This window comes from Vipera ursinii, assembly GCF_947247035.1.
Source record: "Vipera ursinii genome assembly, chromosome: 3".
NCBI lineage: Eukaryota > Metazoa > Chordata > Lepidosauria > Squamata > Viperidae > Vipera > Vipera ursinii.
The window spans coordinates 64,072,819-64,089,035 of record NC_139516.1 but is presented as its reverse complement, the minus strand read 5'-3'; the positions used below and the strand labels follow the sequence as shown (position 1 = coordinate 64,089,035).

Genomic DNA, 16,217 nt, shown 5'->3' with positions numbered 1-16,217 from the left:
TCAGCTGGAATACTGTCACCTCCACTAGCTTTGTTGTTGCTCAGCTTTTCTAAGGCCCACTTCACTTCACATTCTAGGATGTCTGGCTCGAGGTCAGTGACCACCTCATTGTGATTATCAGGGACGTTAAGCACATTCTTGTATGGTTCTTCTGTGTAATTTGGCCATCTCTTCTTAATCTCTTCTGCCTCTGTTAGGTCCCTGCCATTTTGGTCCTTTATCATGCCCATTTTTGCATTGAATGTTCCCTTCATCTCTCCAATTTTCTTGAAAAGATCTCTGGTCCTCCCTATTCTATTGTTTTCTTCTATTTCTATGCACTGTTCATTTAAGAAGGCATTCTTATCTCTTCTAGCTATTCTCTGGAATTCTGCATTCAATTGGGCGTATCTTTCTTTTTCTCCCTTGCCTTTCACTTCCCTCCTTTCCTCAGCTATTTGCAAAGCTTCCCAGACAGCTATTTTGCTTTCTTGCATTTCTTTTTCTTTGGGATGGTTTTGGTTGCTACCTCTTGTACAATGTTGCGAACCTCTGTCCATAGTTCTTCAGGCACCCTGTCTATCAGATCTAATTCCTTAAATCTATTTGTCACCTCTACTGTATATTCAACAGGGATATAATTTAATTCATACCTGACTGGCCTAGTGCTTTTCCCTACTTTCTTCAGTTTAAGCCTAAACTTTGCAACAAGAAGCTCATGGTCTGAGCCACAGTCAGCTCCTGGTCTTGTTTTTACTGACTGTATAGAGCTTCTCCATCTTTGGCTGCAGAGCATATAGTCAATCTGATTTCTGTGTTGACCGTCTGGTGATGTCCATGTGTAGAGCCGTCTCTTGGGTTGTTGGAAAAGAGCTATGACCATCGTATTCTCTTGACAAAATTCTATCAGCCTGTGCCCTGCTTCATTTTGTACTCCAAGGCCAAACTTGCCTGTTATTCCGGTTATCTTTTGGCTTCCTACTTTAGCATTCCAATCCCCCATGATGATAAGGACATCACTTTTTGGTGTTAGTTCTATAAGGTGCTGTAGAGCTTCATAGAACTGGTCAATTTCATCCTCTTCAGCACTGGTGGTTGGGGCATAGACTTGGACTACTGTGATATTGAATGGTTTGCCTTGGATTCGAACTGAGATCATTCTGTCATTTTGAGGATTGTATCCCAGTATTGCTTTTCCTACTCTTTTATTGACTATGAAGGCTACTCCATTTCTTCTGAGGGATTCTTGCCCGCAGTAGTATACCTGATGGTCATCTGAATTAAATTCACCCATTCCTGTCCATTTTAGTTCGCTGATACCTAAGATGTCGATGTTCAGTCTTGTCATCTCTTGTTTGACCACGTCCAGCTTGCCTTGATTCATGGATCTTACATTCCAGGTTCCTATGGAGAAAAAATCTTTACAGCATCAGACTTTTCTTTCACCACCAGACATATCCACAGCTGAGCGTCCTTTCGGCTTTGGCCCAGTCGCTTCATTCTTTCTGGCGCTACTAGTACTAGCCCTCTGCTCTTCCCCAGTAGCATATTGGACGCCTTCCGACCTGAGGGGCTCATCTTCCAGCGTCATATCATTTTGCCTTTTGGTACTGCCCATAGGGTTTTCATGGCAAAGATACTGGAGTGGGTTGCCATTTCCTTCTCCAGTGGATCACGTTTTGTCAGAACTCTCTGCTATGACCTGTCCGTCTTGGGTAGCCCTGCACAGCATAGCTCATAGCTTCATTGAATTACACAAGCCCCTTCGCCACGACAAGGCAGTAATCCATGAAAGGGATTACTGCTTTATCCTATGGGTAATATGTGTAATCTGGTACCTTCAGGACTTACTAGCCTTCTGTTTCATTTAGTTTACAGTCTCCATTTTCCCAGTGACTCATCATCCAAAAAATACCACCTGGTCCTCTAGGCATAAGGGGGTCTGCAGTGTCCTTGTGATCAATTGTAAGAGCAAATGACTGGGGGCGAGGTGGCAGCGGCTGTAAATTTGAAGCCAACTTGTACATGGCTTTTGGGGGGGTCTGTTGTAATTTTGGTCACTAAGTAACTGGTTATAAGTCAAGGATGCTCTGTAGTCTTCCCCCCATAAACAGTGGAACATATAATAGTAAGGTGCCATCAATTTGGACCTAAACTAGGGTGACTTTATGGACCATTCTCACCATTTCCCCAGCAATAATCTGAAGTGCTTCCAGAGATATTCCAGATGCCATCTATTCCCTTTCTTTGTGGTCTTCTCTATCTCTTTCATGTCTTTCCAAGCATACTAGTTCCCTTCATAATTTATTCTAGAGTACATGCATAAATATGAGTTTTTACTTGAGCTCAAGGAAGGCCTCAGTCTGTTTCATCTAGAACCAATTTACGGCTGTTCTTTTAGGCCATGATGCTCCGAGTGACTGTATCCAAATCCATATTTTTAAGTTACTCCTTTCTCACTCTAGCTCAGTGATGCTTTCACAGCTGTACATTACTGCTTTCCATGTGTACATTATTTGAGAGCCATAGTCCTCATGATTTGGTATTATTTATAAATCACATTTATAAATAAATTGCCAATGAAAAAATAATTGCTTAACTGTTTTGTTTGTTGTCATAGTAATAGCCTTAAGCTTGATTATCTTGTTTAAGTTTGTAATTACCTTACTCTAAAACTTGTTTCCTGTTTGATCGTTTATCACACTGTTTTTCTTCAGTTGCTCTTGAATGCAAGAAAACAAAACTGTCTGCCACTTTCATCTCTGTAGTCAACTATGAGTTGTTAAGCAAGTTGGTTAACATTACCTTTTTTGTTTCAATGTGTATCATGGCAGGTTTTTCACTACCCATTTTTGTTTTCATAATGATTTAAGTCATCATTACTCTTAGGTGACAAAATAGTATCATCCACATGACACAATTTTGAATCCAGCTGTCATCGCTTCCAATACCTTTCTTATAAAAAATGTATACTGTGCAAATTTCTGAAAATGTATTTGCAGGCAGTATAGATTCTTCTTATTTTGAAGTGCTCTGTTCCTTCAAACATCTTATAGTAGCTTCTTTATTATAAATTGTTTCTCAGAAAAACAATTAAGTGTTTTGTTACACCTTTTAGCTTACACACACACACACACACACACACACACACACACACACACACAAAACCTAGTTGTCCTGACCTTTAACTGGACAAAATGGTATATCATAGGGCAACAATTTTTGAACCAAGGTACCCCAAATGGGCCAATGAATCCAAAATCCGGGATGCTGCAGAACTGAGATTTGGTTTAAAATCGATTGCTTGGTTATGTGCCATTATGTGTTTTTGTCTCCTAGCAACTTGATATTTATTTATTTAGCATATGGCATACAAGGCCAGGGAGGCTACAATGTTATGCACATAGTAGAAGTCCTGGCAGCTAACAGTCACTAATCCATTTGTTGCATAAAGGCACCACAAGACTATGAACTAGCTTTACACTGGCTGGCCTCGGAGGAAGTCGGCTCATCCAGGACTTTCCTCCTGGGCCGATCACGCTTAGGCAAATCCAGCACCAGTTCCAGCTCCCCACAGAGAATGCAGCCAGCAGTTTCCCATCGTGTAAATTCCAGTACCTATCTATCTACTTGCAAACAATGCTTTCGAACTGCTAAGTGGGCAGGAGCTATGGACAAGAGACAAGAGCTCACCCTGTTTGGCAGAGCTGGACTCGAACCACCAGAGTGCTGGCAATTGCCCAGCACATTCAGTGTTATTAAGCCTCTGTGCCACCGTGTCCCATACTAGACAGAGAGACAGGCCCTGTCTGAAAAAGGGTCCAGATAATTTGCTTCTTCCAAGACCTTTGGAACTATAAGACAGCAACCTTCCCTAAAAAGGAAAAAAATATCTAGATCTGTTGAGTCCAAGTGATGATCTCTTATGGATATGGGTAGTTGTATAATTTTAAACTTCATCTTACCATTATATTCTCTGACTACAAATGTTTCTGTCATTCCTTCACCAAATGATTTCAGTAGTAGTTTTTCCTTCATTTTAGCCACATTGGACTCTGTTCCTTTTAAATAGTCCTACCTTATAGTGATTTTTCCTGTGATTTCTCTGATCGTGTTAAAAACACATTTCATTAAACTTTCATGTTACTGTTGATAGGCTCGATCAAAATACCTTTTCTTTTTTTGCTCGTCATTGGAAATCTGTGTTCAGGGATTGTAAGAGTTTCTTGTCGCCCAAGACTTCTTTTAACTTTTGCCTTGTTTTATTTCATTTATTTATTTGCTAACATGGTAGCTTGTTCTCAAATCCACATGGATATTTGCCTCTTTGAAATTTGGTATTTTGGGCACGTGTTTGTCCGTGTGTTTTTCAGCATTCACAATGCCTCTTTACCATTTCCCATAGCTCCCTGGGTTTTCTTTCAGATGACTGTAATTTCCTTACAAAGCTTTTGTCTTCTGATTTGTATGTCTTCCAGCTCAAATCTTTCTGCTACATTTACTCTCTTTAGCTTTCTAAGCATAATTCACTGTTCCAGAGTCTGCACCTGGAAGTGTCTTGTCTCATTTGATTGCACCTCCCCATTTGCTTTTTCCTCTTATGTAATCGGTTTTATTCAAATGTCCCTTTAGTGATGTCCAAGAGTAGAGTCTGTGTCACTTGAAGCAGGTGTAAGTAATAAAAAATAAGAATTTTCTTTGCAAAATTCTGTTTACCTGCATCCTGCATGATTTGGTTTGCCAGTAATTTTAATTCCTCCATTCTAATCACCTATTACATGTATCTCTTCTTGTAGTTTGTCATGGAATATTTAAGTATCTCCATCATCACATCTGTGGTTCAGATATTCACTGGATGGCCACTGATTTTGATAGTCATGATCCTGCTTTCTGGACATAATTGAGCATATATTTAACAGGGCCAGTTTTGAATGTCACTGCTACTCCATTTCTTCACATGGTCAAGACACTTGATAGTCCCATGTATTCGTCTGAACTACAGTAGTTCACCCTGATCCACCAAAGTTTATGTATTCCTAAAATATCAGTTTTAAATTCCTTAATTTCTGTTTGTCAGGTTCAAGTCTTGAGCATGAGAAGCATTGGTCAGTGCTTTTCATATCCCACCTTGCAATTGATAGGAGCCTTGTAAAAGGAGGCCTCTTTTATCAGTACTGACCCATCAATGAGATTCTTGCTTGTGGTTTTGGTCCACAAAATTGTCGCTTCTAGTTATTACTTTCACTCATTATTTGAGTTTCATTCACCACATTTCTCTTACTGTACCTTTCACTACTGTCACTACTTTCACATTTCAAAGTTTGATGTTCTTGTCCTATAACTAATTGTGGCCACAAGGTTTTGTTGTTGTTGTTGTTTTACAGACTTTCACCTTGTATACTAGTTTCAACCACTCCTAGAATGGTAGGCATATCACTTATGATTTGGTCACCTCTGGTTTGGACTAGCATGTCTACCTGGGTCTGCCCTTGTAAAGCATATATAAGTTGCAACTGATCCAGTGTGCAATGATTGATAGTGATGGATGCATCTCAAGGTATCCACATAACATCTTTACTCTGAGAGTTACACTGGTTGCCACTATATTTCATTTGGCAATTATTTTTCAGATGACATTCATCTCATTGTAAACAGTATTGTTTTTCGCAAGGAGCTCCCAATTATTTAACAGTAATTAGAGAAACTCCCAAGTTAAAACTAACTATAAAAATGTGCTATTGCTGTAATAGCCTACATACAGGTGATATATACATTGTACCGTATTTTCCGGTGTATAAGACGACTGGGCGTATAAGACGACCCCCTACATTTCCTGTTAAATTATAGGGTTTGGGCTATACTCGCCGTATAAGACTACCCCTCTTCCAACGCACACCAAATAAAAATTAAAAAACATCAGATTTGATTTTAATATGGTAATTTTAATTCAAATGCTTATGACATGCAGGTGCTTAGTAGGAAAACTGTCACTTATAAACATAAGGCTGTTTGTCATCAAACATGTAAACATAAAACAGTGCAAGTGGATTAAACAACAACAACAATAATAATAATAATAATAATAATAATAATAATAATAATTAGTAGTAGTAGTAGTTGGAGGGGACCTTGAAGGTCATCTAGTCCAACCCCCTGCTAAGGCAGGAAACCCTATACCATTTCAGACAAATGGCTGTCCAGTCTCTTCTTAAAAACTTCCAGTGTTGGAGCATTCGCCACTTCTGGAGGCAGGTTGTTCCACTGGTTAATTGTTCTAACTGTCAGGAAGTTTCTCCTTAGTTCTAGGTTGCTTCTCTCCTTGATTAGTTTCCATCCATTACTCCTTGTCCTGCTTTCAGGTGCTTTGGAAAATAGCTTGACTCCCTCTTCTTTCTGGCAGCCCCTGATTCCAGCAACCATTCCCTATTTTCCTAATTCACTTTTTCACTTTTCCTAATTCACTCTAAAGCTTTCCCTGCACAGAGCCTTAAGTAACACAAACTGCCTGCAGTTAGTGCAGGTTCGCATCCCACCAGGTTCAAGGTTGACTCAGCTTTCCATCCTTCCAAGGTAGGTAAAATGAGGACCCAGATTGTTGGGGGCAATAAGCTGACTTTGTAATAATGCTGCTTGGGGTTGTGTGAAAGCCCTAATAAACAGGCATATACACAGAATGAAGGCTATTGCTAAGCACATTGATTTGTGCTTTAAATTGTAAGCCACCCTGAGTCTTCGGAGAAGGGCAGGATATAAATGGGATTTTAAAAAAAAGACCAAATGGGAGATCCGCTCCAGGTTTTCCAGCCCGCCCGCCCAGTTCCTGAGTCAAATGTGTCCTTAGAGCTAAGCTGCTGCTCTGACTGCTGCCTTCCCCACCTGACTTTCAAGTTGGGATATACTACAGCTGCTCTTCAACTTTAGAAGGAAAGACGCCCAGACCCCAGCCTGTAAAAAATCACAGACTGCAGCTTCTTCTCCAATTGGTCCCGCTTTCCCTGCACAGACTAAATGGGAGATCCGCTCCAGGTTTTCCATCCAGCCCTGTCCCTAAATTTTCTTTTGAGAAGATTTTCATGGGTTAAAAAGTAGTCTTATACGTCGGAAACTACGGTATTTAATAGGACAGTGCATGCTTCAAAAATGAATTGAGCAAGTGTGTCAAAACTTACATGACCACAGCAGTTCTCTGCTCTTTATTAAAGCAGCCCACCTTTATTCAGGCTTTGCTTTAAAACTTTATAATATGACTTTTTTCAGGCTTGCACAGACTCTTTTAATGAATAAAGAGATGCTTTGGTTGTGTGAGGTCTGATACTTTTAATGAATTACTTTCAAAGTGCATATAGCCCTAGATTTGACTACAAAAAACATTACAGTAGTACCTTGTCTGCTGTGTAAACAGGAGCATGATAAAAATGTACTCTGCTTCTAGCCTTTATCTTAGATCAAGCACAATGCACAGAAAAGTAGAGCAAGACCTACTTTAGTGTGTTACTAATTGACATTAGAAGTAATTCCCCGCCTAGATATATATGGAAGAAAAACAAGAGTTTAGATTTTTGCTGCATCGTAATATGTTCTGTCCTTATCTGTGCTTCTCACATTGCCCAGTGAGTTTTCGGAGGCAATTAATTCTCTCTAAGCACAATGTATTCTTTCTTACTGCTGAAGTGGAGCAGTGGGCTAATGCCTCCTTAAGTAACACCAGCTGCCTGCAATTAGTGCAGGTTCGCATCCCACCAGGCTCAAGGTTGACTCAGCCTTCCATCCTTCCGAGGTAGGTAAAATGAGGACCCAGATTGTTGGGGGAAATAAGCTGACTTTGTAATAATGCCGCTTGGGGTGTGTGTGAAAGCCCTAATAAGCAGGCATATACATAGAATGAAGGCTACTGCTAAGCTTGTAAGCCGCCCTGAGTCTTCAGAGAAGGGCGGGATATAAATGGAATTAAAATAAAAAAAAGTGCAATATGAATGTTGTATTACTTAATACTCCCTCTGTCATTTCCTTGTTATGTTTTTTTTCCTAGTTTCTGGCTCCATACTTCTTGATGTGTATTTTAGAAACAGGAACCATTAGCAAAAAGTGCAAAAGCTATAAATGACACGGTGACCTGGCACTGGGGAAGAAAATCTATGACTAATGGTCACAGGTTCTGAAACTTGTCCGAGTACACAGTGATTTAAAATAGCCTTTTCAGTGAGTAGCCAGTGTGCAATGAGTCCCGTTTCTGGTCTTTTTCAGATACTTGTGGTTCTATTGGATTTTTATTGCCTTAGTGTTAAACCCATATTTGGCACTACTTTGTACAGGTAGTCCTCAACTTAAAACCACAACTGGGACCAAAATTTCTTTTGCTAAGCAAGGTGATTGTTAATGAGTTGCACCCGATTTTATAACCTTTTTTTTTGCCATGGGTATATCACTCCGGTTTCTGAGTGAATCACATGGCTCTTAAGTAAATCTATCTTTACTTGCTGAAGTCAAAGTCTCAAATAATCTCAAATTCATCGTTGGCAATCATCATCATTATCTCCCTAGGTGATTTCTAATAAGAAGTTTGAATATCTTTTATTGAGCAAAAGTAAAAATAAACACATAAATAAAGGAATTGTGTTTTTGGAGAAGGAGAGCTAGTAAATCCCAGTAGAAAAATGTTTAAAGATTTTTCTAGTTTGTTATGTAAATATTTTGGAAATAATTTAGTAGTGAAACTACAGGTAGACCTCGACTTACATTTCTGTTGTTAAGTGAGATAATTGTTAAGTAACTTTTACTCCATTTTACAACCTTTCTTGTCAGCAATTGTTAAGTGAATCACTGTAGTTGTTAAGTTAGTAACATGGTTGTAAAGTGAATCTGGCTTCTTCATTCACTTTGCTTGTCAGAAGGTGGAAAAAGGTGATCACGTGACCCTGGGACAATGCGACCATCATAAATACGAGTCAGTTGCCAAACATCTGAATTTTGATCATGTGACCATGGGGACGCTGCAATAGATATAAGTGTGAGAAACAGTCCTAAGTGTCTTTTTTTAGTGCCGTTGTAACTTTGAACGGTTACTAAAAGAACTGTTGTAAGTTGAGGACTACCTCTAATGAGTTGGTTGGACAAATCATATCACTAGCAGAAAATGCATTTCCCATAGGCTACATTTATTGAAAACAAGGAAGTTTTGTTTTTGTAACAAATTGCTGCTCATACTTGATATGTGTGGAATTCCTGCAACTGCACCTGATACAGAAATAGTCATCCTTTATGTAATCAGAATGGAGAGTCTGCCTTTATTTTTCCAGTCTAGAATGTAAGGACCAATTTTATATTTGCAGCAGTTCCTAATTGTAAATGCCCTTGATATTTTCATCTCCATTTTCAGACTAACAGTAAGACTTGTGGCTAGAAAACCTGGCCTGATTGTTGGATTCCTCTGCTTCTTTACCCATCCATGGCTTCGTATCCATCTTATGCCAAGCAGTTTTAACTTCAACTCCCACCAGCATGGATTAAGAGAACTATAGCTCAGTGTGTAAGGGACGCGGTGACTCACTGGGTTAGGACACTGAGCTTGTCGATCAGATGGTCGGCAGTTTGGCGGGTCGAATCCCGAGTGCCGCGTAACAGAGTGAGCACCTGTTACTCGTCCCAGCTTCTGCCAACCTAGTAGTTCGAAAGCACGTAAATTAATTTTAAATTAATCAAATTGTATGACTGCTTCCATGTTTTATTGGACAGATTCACAGAAATAGAATATTGTAATACTATACATTAATTATATGGGACGCGGTGGCTCAGTGGGTTACGACGCTGAGCTTGTCAATCAGAAGATCAGCAGTTTGGCGGGTCGAATTCCGAGTGCCGCGTAGCAGAGTGAGCGCCTGTTACTCATCCCAGCTTCTGCCAACCTAGTAGTTCGAAAGCACGTAAAAATGCAAGTAGAAAAATAGGGACCACTACGGTGGGAAGGTAACAGCGTTCTGTGCGCCTTTGGCGTCTAGTCATGCCGGCCATATGACCACAGAGACGTCCTTGGACAAGTGCTGGCTCTTCGGCTTTGAAACGGAGATGAGCACCGGCGCATGTGCGGGGGAACCTTTACCTTTTTACACATATACACATAGATATACATATACATATACATATCTTATAAATATATATCTTATAAAGAGGTTCAGGTGCAATTCTCAGGAACCTGTAGTATATATAATTTTGACTGGTTTAGCATTGTTTTGTTTTTATAATTTTGAGGAAAAATTATGTATAGAAACTATTTGTAATTTCTAACACATATCTTTACCACAGTATGCACATATTAGATTGAATAACAGTTCTCCCAATTTGGAGTGCATTTTCATTTTCCTGCCGGGTATAGAAATAGCAAATAGAGCAAGTGAATTCAGGTTTCTGCTTATAACGAAAGCTTTATAGTAATTAGTATATCAGTTTTTTAAGTACAGAGTTGGCATGTTGCCTTTTATACCTTCTGTTAGCTAGAATTCACGTATAGCTTTTTTCTCAGCAGAAGAATGATGAAAATGGGAACTGCTCAGGAGAAAGCATAGAGTTTCCTACAACGAATCTTTATGAATTAGAGAGCAGAGTATTAACAGATCACTGGTCCATACCATATAAGCGGGAAGAATCTCTTGGCAAATGTTTAATTGCATCAACATATCTTGTAAGGCTAGGTAAGTTACCATTTTCTTTTTAAAAAACGTATACTCCATTTTCTACTAATACTAATAAAAATAATATTGAATTTCTGTTTTGCTGGTAAAAAACATAAAATGATCTTTAGTATTTTAAAATCACAGTTAATTTTTTTTCCTTGTTCCTTTTCCTTGTTTTTTTACTTTTGGGTATTTTAAGTCTTGCTAAAATCTCTTTTTATCTCTTTTTTCTATTTTATTAACATTTCTCTTCTCTCTCTTTCTCTCTCTCTCTCTCTCTGTGTGTGTGTGTGTGTGTGTGTGTGTGTGTAAAATGCATACATACACATGCATACTAAATAATACAAGAGACTTTAATAAATAATCACGTAAGATCAGTGCCTCTTTATATAACATGAAGAGTGTCATAATTTTTAATGTTATACTCACGTTTTGATGAAAATACCAAATTTATGCTTGTAATCTTGACATGCTAAATTGTAATTACTGTTATTACAATTACATTAATATAATTAATGTTGATAGAATACTTTTCTCTTTTCTCAATACTCTTAAGCTATTTAAATAATAGAATTTAATCTCATTATATAAACATCTCTATTGAAACAATGCACTGTATCAAGATTTATAATATAATAAAAAGGGAAAAATATTTGACATAAACCTGCTTGAAATATGATTGCAGATTATAATTTGTGGCCTAAACTGGCTAGCAACAATGAGTGCATATTTTGCACTCTTTTGTATATATATCCAGAGGGAAGATAAAAAGAGTGCAGCATTGGTTATCAACGGACTTTGCTGTGTTTTTTTAATTATGTACGACCAATTCTTAAATTATGAAGTAGCTAAACAATTTCCTAGTTATTTGAGCATGATACATAGAAAAGGAGTCAAACAGATGCAGTGGACTAATTCATATATGTTCCTATATAAACTTCATAAAGTTGGTGAGATGATAAACTTACAAGATGTAATTGATGAAATGTACATATCTTGGGTTGTCAAACATAATATGAAGTATGGGAACATAATTCTGCCTTTTTCTGCTTATAATAAATCAGAGAATGAACTCATATTCTAGGCACAAGTTAGAATCCTGTTGTGCGAAAATTGACTAACCAACCACCTATTGTGCTTTAGTAGCTCCACCTGCTAATGAATAGACCTAGCAGGTATGAAGCAGCATATTTGCAATTTAGCCCATCCTTCTGGCATAGATTGTGACAGACTGTGACTTATGCAAATAGGTATTCACACTGAACGCCGCTTTATTTGTTATTGACTATGTTCACATAACAATAAACCTGAATTTTTGAGAATTTGGCTTATCCAGATTCCAAGTAACCATAGAGTTCGTGATAGTCCTTCTGTTTGGCTTCCTCTGCCATTATGAATGGCTAAACCATCAATCATGGCTCTATGGTTTGTTTAGCAGCATGAATCAACTAGTATTCTTTGTTGGTTCCTCTTCCGAATTATTAAATTAAGAACAAAACCTAGCTCTTAAAACTAACAGCCACACCATTTCTTTCTGAAATATCTCTCGTTTCGCTAGTATTTGTCCCCCATGGGAAACTGAACAAAATGTCAGCATATGTCATCATATAGCAGCCAAAACTGCTACTACAGGTAGAAGACTACACAGGTGGGATCTTATTTTATAAGCCAGGGGAATCATTGAACCTGGAGATGTGTGCTGAGTTGCCAGTTAAGAATACAGAAGTACTTGTGGATGCTGAGTGACTATATTTTGTTTAAAAATAGTACTGTAGTTGTGTTCAACTGCTAAACCCAGGTTCTGTGAACGTAAGTTCTGTACCACTGAAACTTAACATGTATATAGTAACTACTGGATGATACATGACAATGCGGAACTCAAATTTCGGAGAATATTTTTTCTTATTTCTATGCATTTGAGAGCATAGTGAATACTGAATACTATATGTAGTTTGTTCAGGAATTACTATAATATTTCTCTGAATTGGAGGGATGAGGGAAGTAATGTCAATAGGCAAAGGTGCAACTGGATGTAAAAAAAAGTAGTGGTTATGGGATACATTTTAAAGTTACAGGTAGTTCTTGACTTACAACAGTTCATTTAATTGCCATTCAAAGTTACAACAACACTGAAAAATGTGACTTATGACCGTTTTTCACAGTTTGGACCTTTGCAGCCTCCCCATGGTCATGCGATCAGAATTCAAATACTTGGCAGCAGGTTCACATTTATGGCCACTGCTGTGTCCCAAGATCATGGGATCACCTTTTGCAGCCTTCTGACAAGCAAAGTCAATGGGGAAACTAGATTTATTTATTTATTTGTGTGTATGTATGTATGTTTGTATGTATGTATGTATGTATGTATGTATGTATGGGATTTGTATGCCGCCCTATCTCCCAAAGGACTCAGGGCGGCTAACAACGATAAAAACACAAAATACAAACATTAAAAGGTATTAAATCAAATTATCCCATAAATAGTCCAATTAAAAACACAATAAAACAAAATTAAGAAAATCTCCCTTCCATCAGATTTACTTCATAATCAGGTTACTAACTTATCAACTGCAGCGATTCACTTAACAACTGTGGCAAGAAAGTTCATAAAAATGGGGCCAAACTCACTTAACAAATGTCTCATTTAACAACACCAATTTTGGGCTCAATTTTTGGTTGTAAGTCAAGGACTACCTGCATTCCAAAGATTAGTCTTTAACCTTTTTTTCAATAGCATTTCTCTCTCTTTTCCCTTTCTTTGTCCAATTACTTCTTCCTCTTGTTTCATCTCCAGTTCTGTGTTTACATTTCTAACCTTATTCCATATCTGGTTTTCTCTCTCTCCCCCTCTCCCTCCCTCTCTCTCTCTCTTGAGAGAGGAATGAGATAAATGTTTGTATATCTGTATAATATCCATTTCTGAGTGTGGTATGTATGGGAGAGAGAGATAATGTTTTTTTATAAATGAGATAGGGAATTATAAGTGGGTAGTTTATTTTGCAAACATTACTAATTCACTTATTTTTTTGTCATGAACTTGCCATCTGAGACTTGAAGTTATGTAGATAGGCATATGTTGCTATCTATACTCATGTAAGGATATATGCACACATATTTTGGGAGGGGCAGAACTGTGCAAAAGAAACTGGGCATACACTGGGTTCTGTGTGTTTGTGTTTGTTGTTTTTTCTGTCTACTCTTCCTTAAGGGGATCATATTAAATTTAGGTAAATATAATCGTTCTTACGGTATATCATTATCTAAGCTTTTCGCTCTTTTAGTAAATATGGTATATCATTATCCTGGAGTTTTAAGTATAAAATACCAATAAAAAGTAAATAAATGAATGAATAACCTCAAATGATTCAAAATTTCAAGTGTTTTGATCTGGGTTCTCTTTTAAATCTCTTTCTATATACCACCTTATTTTCTGTTTTACTGCTTTGAAATTGAAATGAATGAGTTGAACAACAATTTATATTCATTTAGTCTTGGAATATGTCTGCAACAACTCAACTTGAACCAAATATATTAAGATTTAGAAAGCATCATTAGCACTCTGCTATCTTCTAGAAATATACCATATTTATTTCATCCATATTTTTTTGTTAAATTAGTATAAGCGGTGGCTCAGTGCGTTAGGACGCTGAGCTTGTCGATCAGAAGGTCGGCAGTTTGGCGGGTTGAATCCCGAGTGCCGCGTAACAGAGTGAGTGCCTATTACTCGTCCCAGCTTCTGCCAACCTAGCAGTTCGAAAGCACGTAAAAATGCAAGTAGAAAAATAGGGATCACTACGGTGGGAAGGTAACAGCGTTCTGTGCGCCTTTGGCATCCAGTCATGCCGGCCACATGACCACGGAGACGTCCTCGGACAAGCGCTGGCTCTTTGGTTTTGAAACTGAGATGAGCACCAGCTCCTAGAGTCAGAAAACGACTAGCACGCATGTGCGGGGGAACCTTTACCTTATACCTCTTTAGTTATTTTTCATTCTTATATTTCTCAGTTATGGAGTAGTTTAAATTCTAACTTCTTTTTTCTTTTTTAAATAAGGACTTTCTGATTCTGATGAAAATTGCAGGAGATTTATGGAGAGATGTATGCCTGAAGCTTTTAAAAAGGTAAATGCAAAAAGAAAAATCAAATTTGAATTGCTATAGCTGGAATTGGAGTTAGTCAAAACTAAATTGCTTTCATTTTGGCAACAATGTTGGATGAAAAAACACCCATGTCTTTTCTAGTTAGAGAATTTATTACATTGAATTTCCTTGTGGGGAGCTGGCAGTGACCATTGGAAATCTTCCTTTTTCCCTCCCTCCCTCCCTCATTTCTCCCTTTGCTCTCTGCCCCTGCCCCCTTCTCTTTTTTATTTATTTTATTAAATTTGCTTGATGTCCATCACTATCCCTGTCTCCTTCCTTGCATTTTCCTCCCTTTCTTCCTTTCTCAGCAGGCAGCTGCTAGGTGGGAAAGGAAGAGAGGGATTGCACAAATGGCTGGGATGTATCAGGGAACATTACAAATGATTACATGAACACAGAAGTAGCACTGAAGCAGCTACAGCTTTCCAAATTTCATTTCCTCTAGAGTCATGGATCATGGATTTTGGATATATTCTGTAATTTAGTCCATTTGAGATACCTTGGTTGAAAAATTGTTGAACTATGATGCATGGTTTCACCCAGTTAAAGGTCATGACAGCAAGAGTTTTGGTAGTATATAGAAAGTTGTATTAACATAGACTCTGCTTCTTTACAGCTACTGACATCAAGTGCAGTTCATAAATGGGGTACTGAAATCCATGAAGGAATCTACAATATGTTGATGTTATTAGTAGATCTGGCTGCAGAGAGAGTGAAACAAGATCCTATTCCTGTTGGACTTCTATCTGTACTTACAATGGTATTGTAACTACTACATCTCTCTGAGGCTGCTCAGCCTCCAAATATTAGTGCTTTACATTAAGGGCCCAAGTGAGACATCATATGAAACTGTGGTAAAGTAAGCTTTTAACTGTGGTTTAATGTGATTTCTAAATTAACAGATTTGATCAACCCAAATTATATAATCAGAAATAATGGCTTAAAGTGGTTAAACCTGTTATTTTGACTTATACTAACTGATATGCCATTATCTCCAAATTGACACCTTAATTCTTTCTTGTCCACTTCCATATCCCAGCAGACTTGAACTGAATCAGACTGCATGCTTGCAAGTTGTCATTTGCTTTCTAAACATTAGTCAGGATAATTGATTGCTCAGCAAGATGTCCATATCAGTGCACTGACATTTCTCCTACATATTGGATTATTTGTTAGTTTTGTTTGCAGTCCAAAATGAAGTCACAGAATTAAAAAAATATAGCATAGTACGCTGAATATTTGATTTTTTAAATTAATCAAATTGTATGACTGCTTCCATGTTTTATTGGACAGATTCACAGAAATAGAATATTGTAATACTATACATTAATTATATGGGACGCGGTGGCTCAGTGGGTTACGACGCTGAGCTTGTCAATCAGAAGATCAGCAGTTTGGCGGGTCGAATTCCGAGTGCCGCGTAGCAGAGT

The 16,217-nt window shown here is 38.0% G+C and overlaps 1 protein-coding gene across 4 annotated transcripts in view; it reads left to right on the top strand.

Annotated features, from left to right (window-relative positions):
• Positions 1-16,217, top strand: part of USP24 (ubiquitin specific peptidase 24) — an 88,483-nt gene that overhangs the window by 3,864 nt on the left and 68,402 nt on the right. For 3 of the 4 annotated variants that reach the window (XM_083359757.1, XM_083359754.1, XM_083359756.1), the window contains exons 2-4: positions 10,496-10,664; positions 14,699-14,766; positions 15,404-15,547. In XM_083359757.1, coding sequence (XP_083215883.1) covers positions 10,496-10,664; positions 14,699-14,766; positions 15,404-15,547 — 381 coding nt within the window. The remainder of the gene's footprint in view (positions 1-10,495; positions 10,665-14,698; positions 14,767-15,403; positions 15,548-16,217) is intronic. The other variant, XM_083359755.1, reaches the window with a different exon arrangement.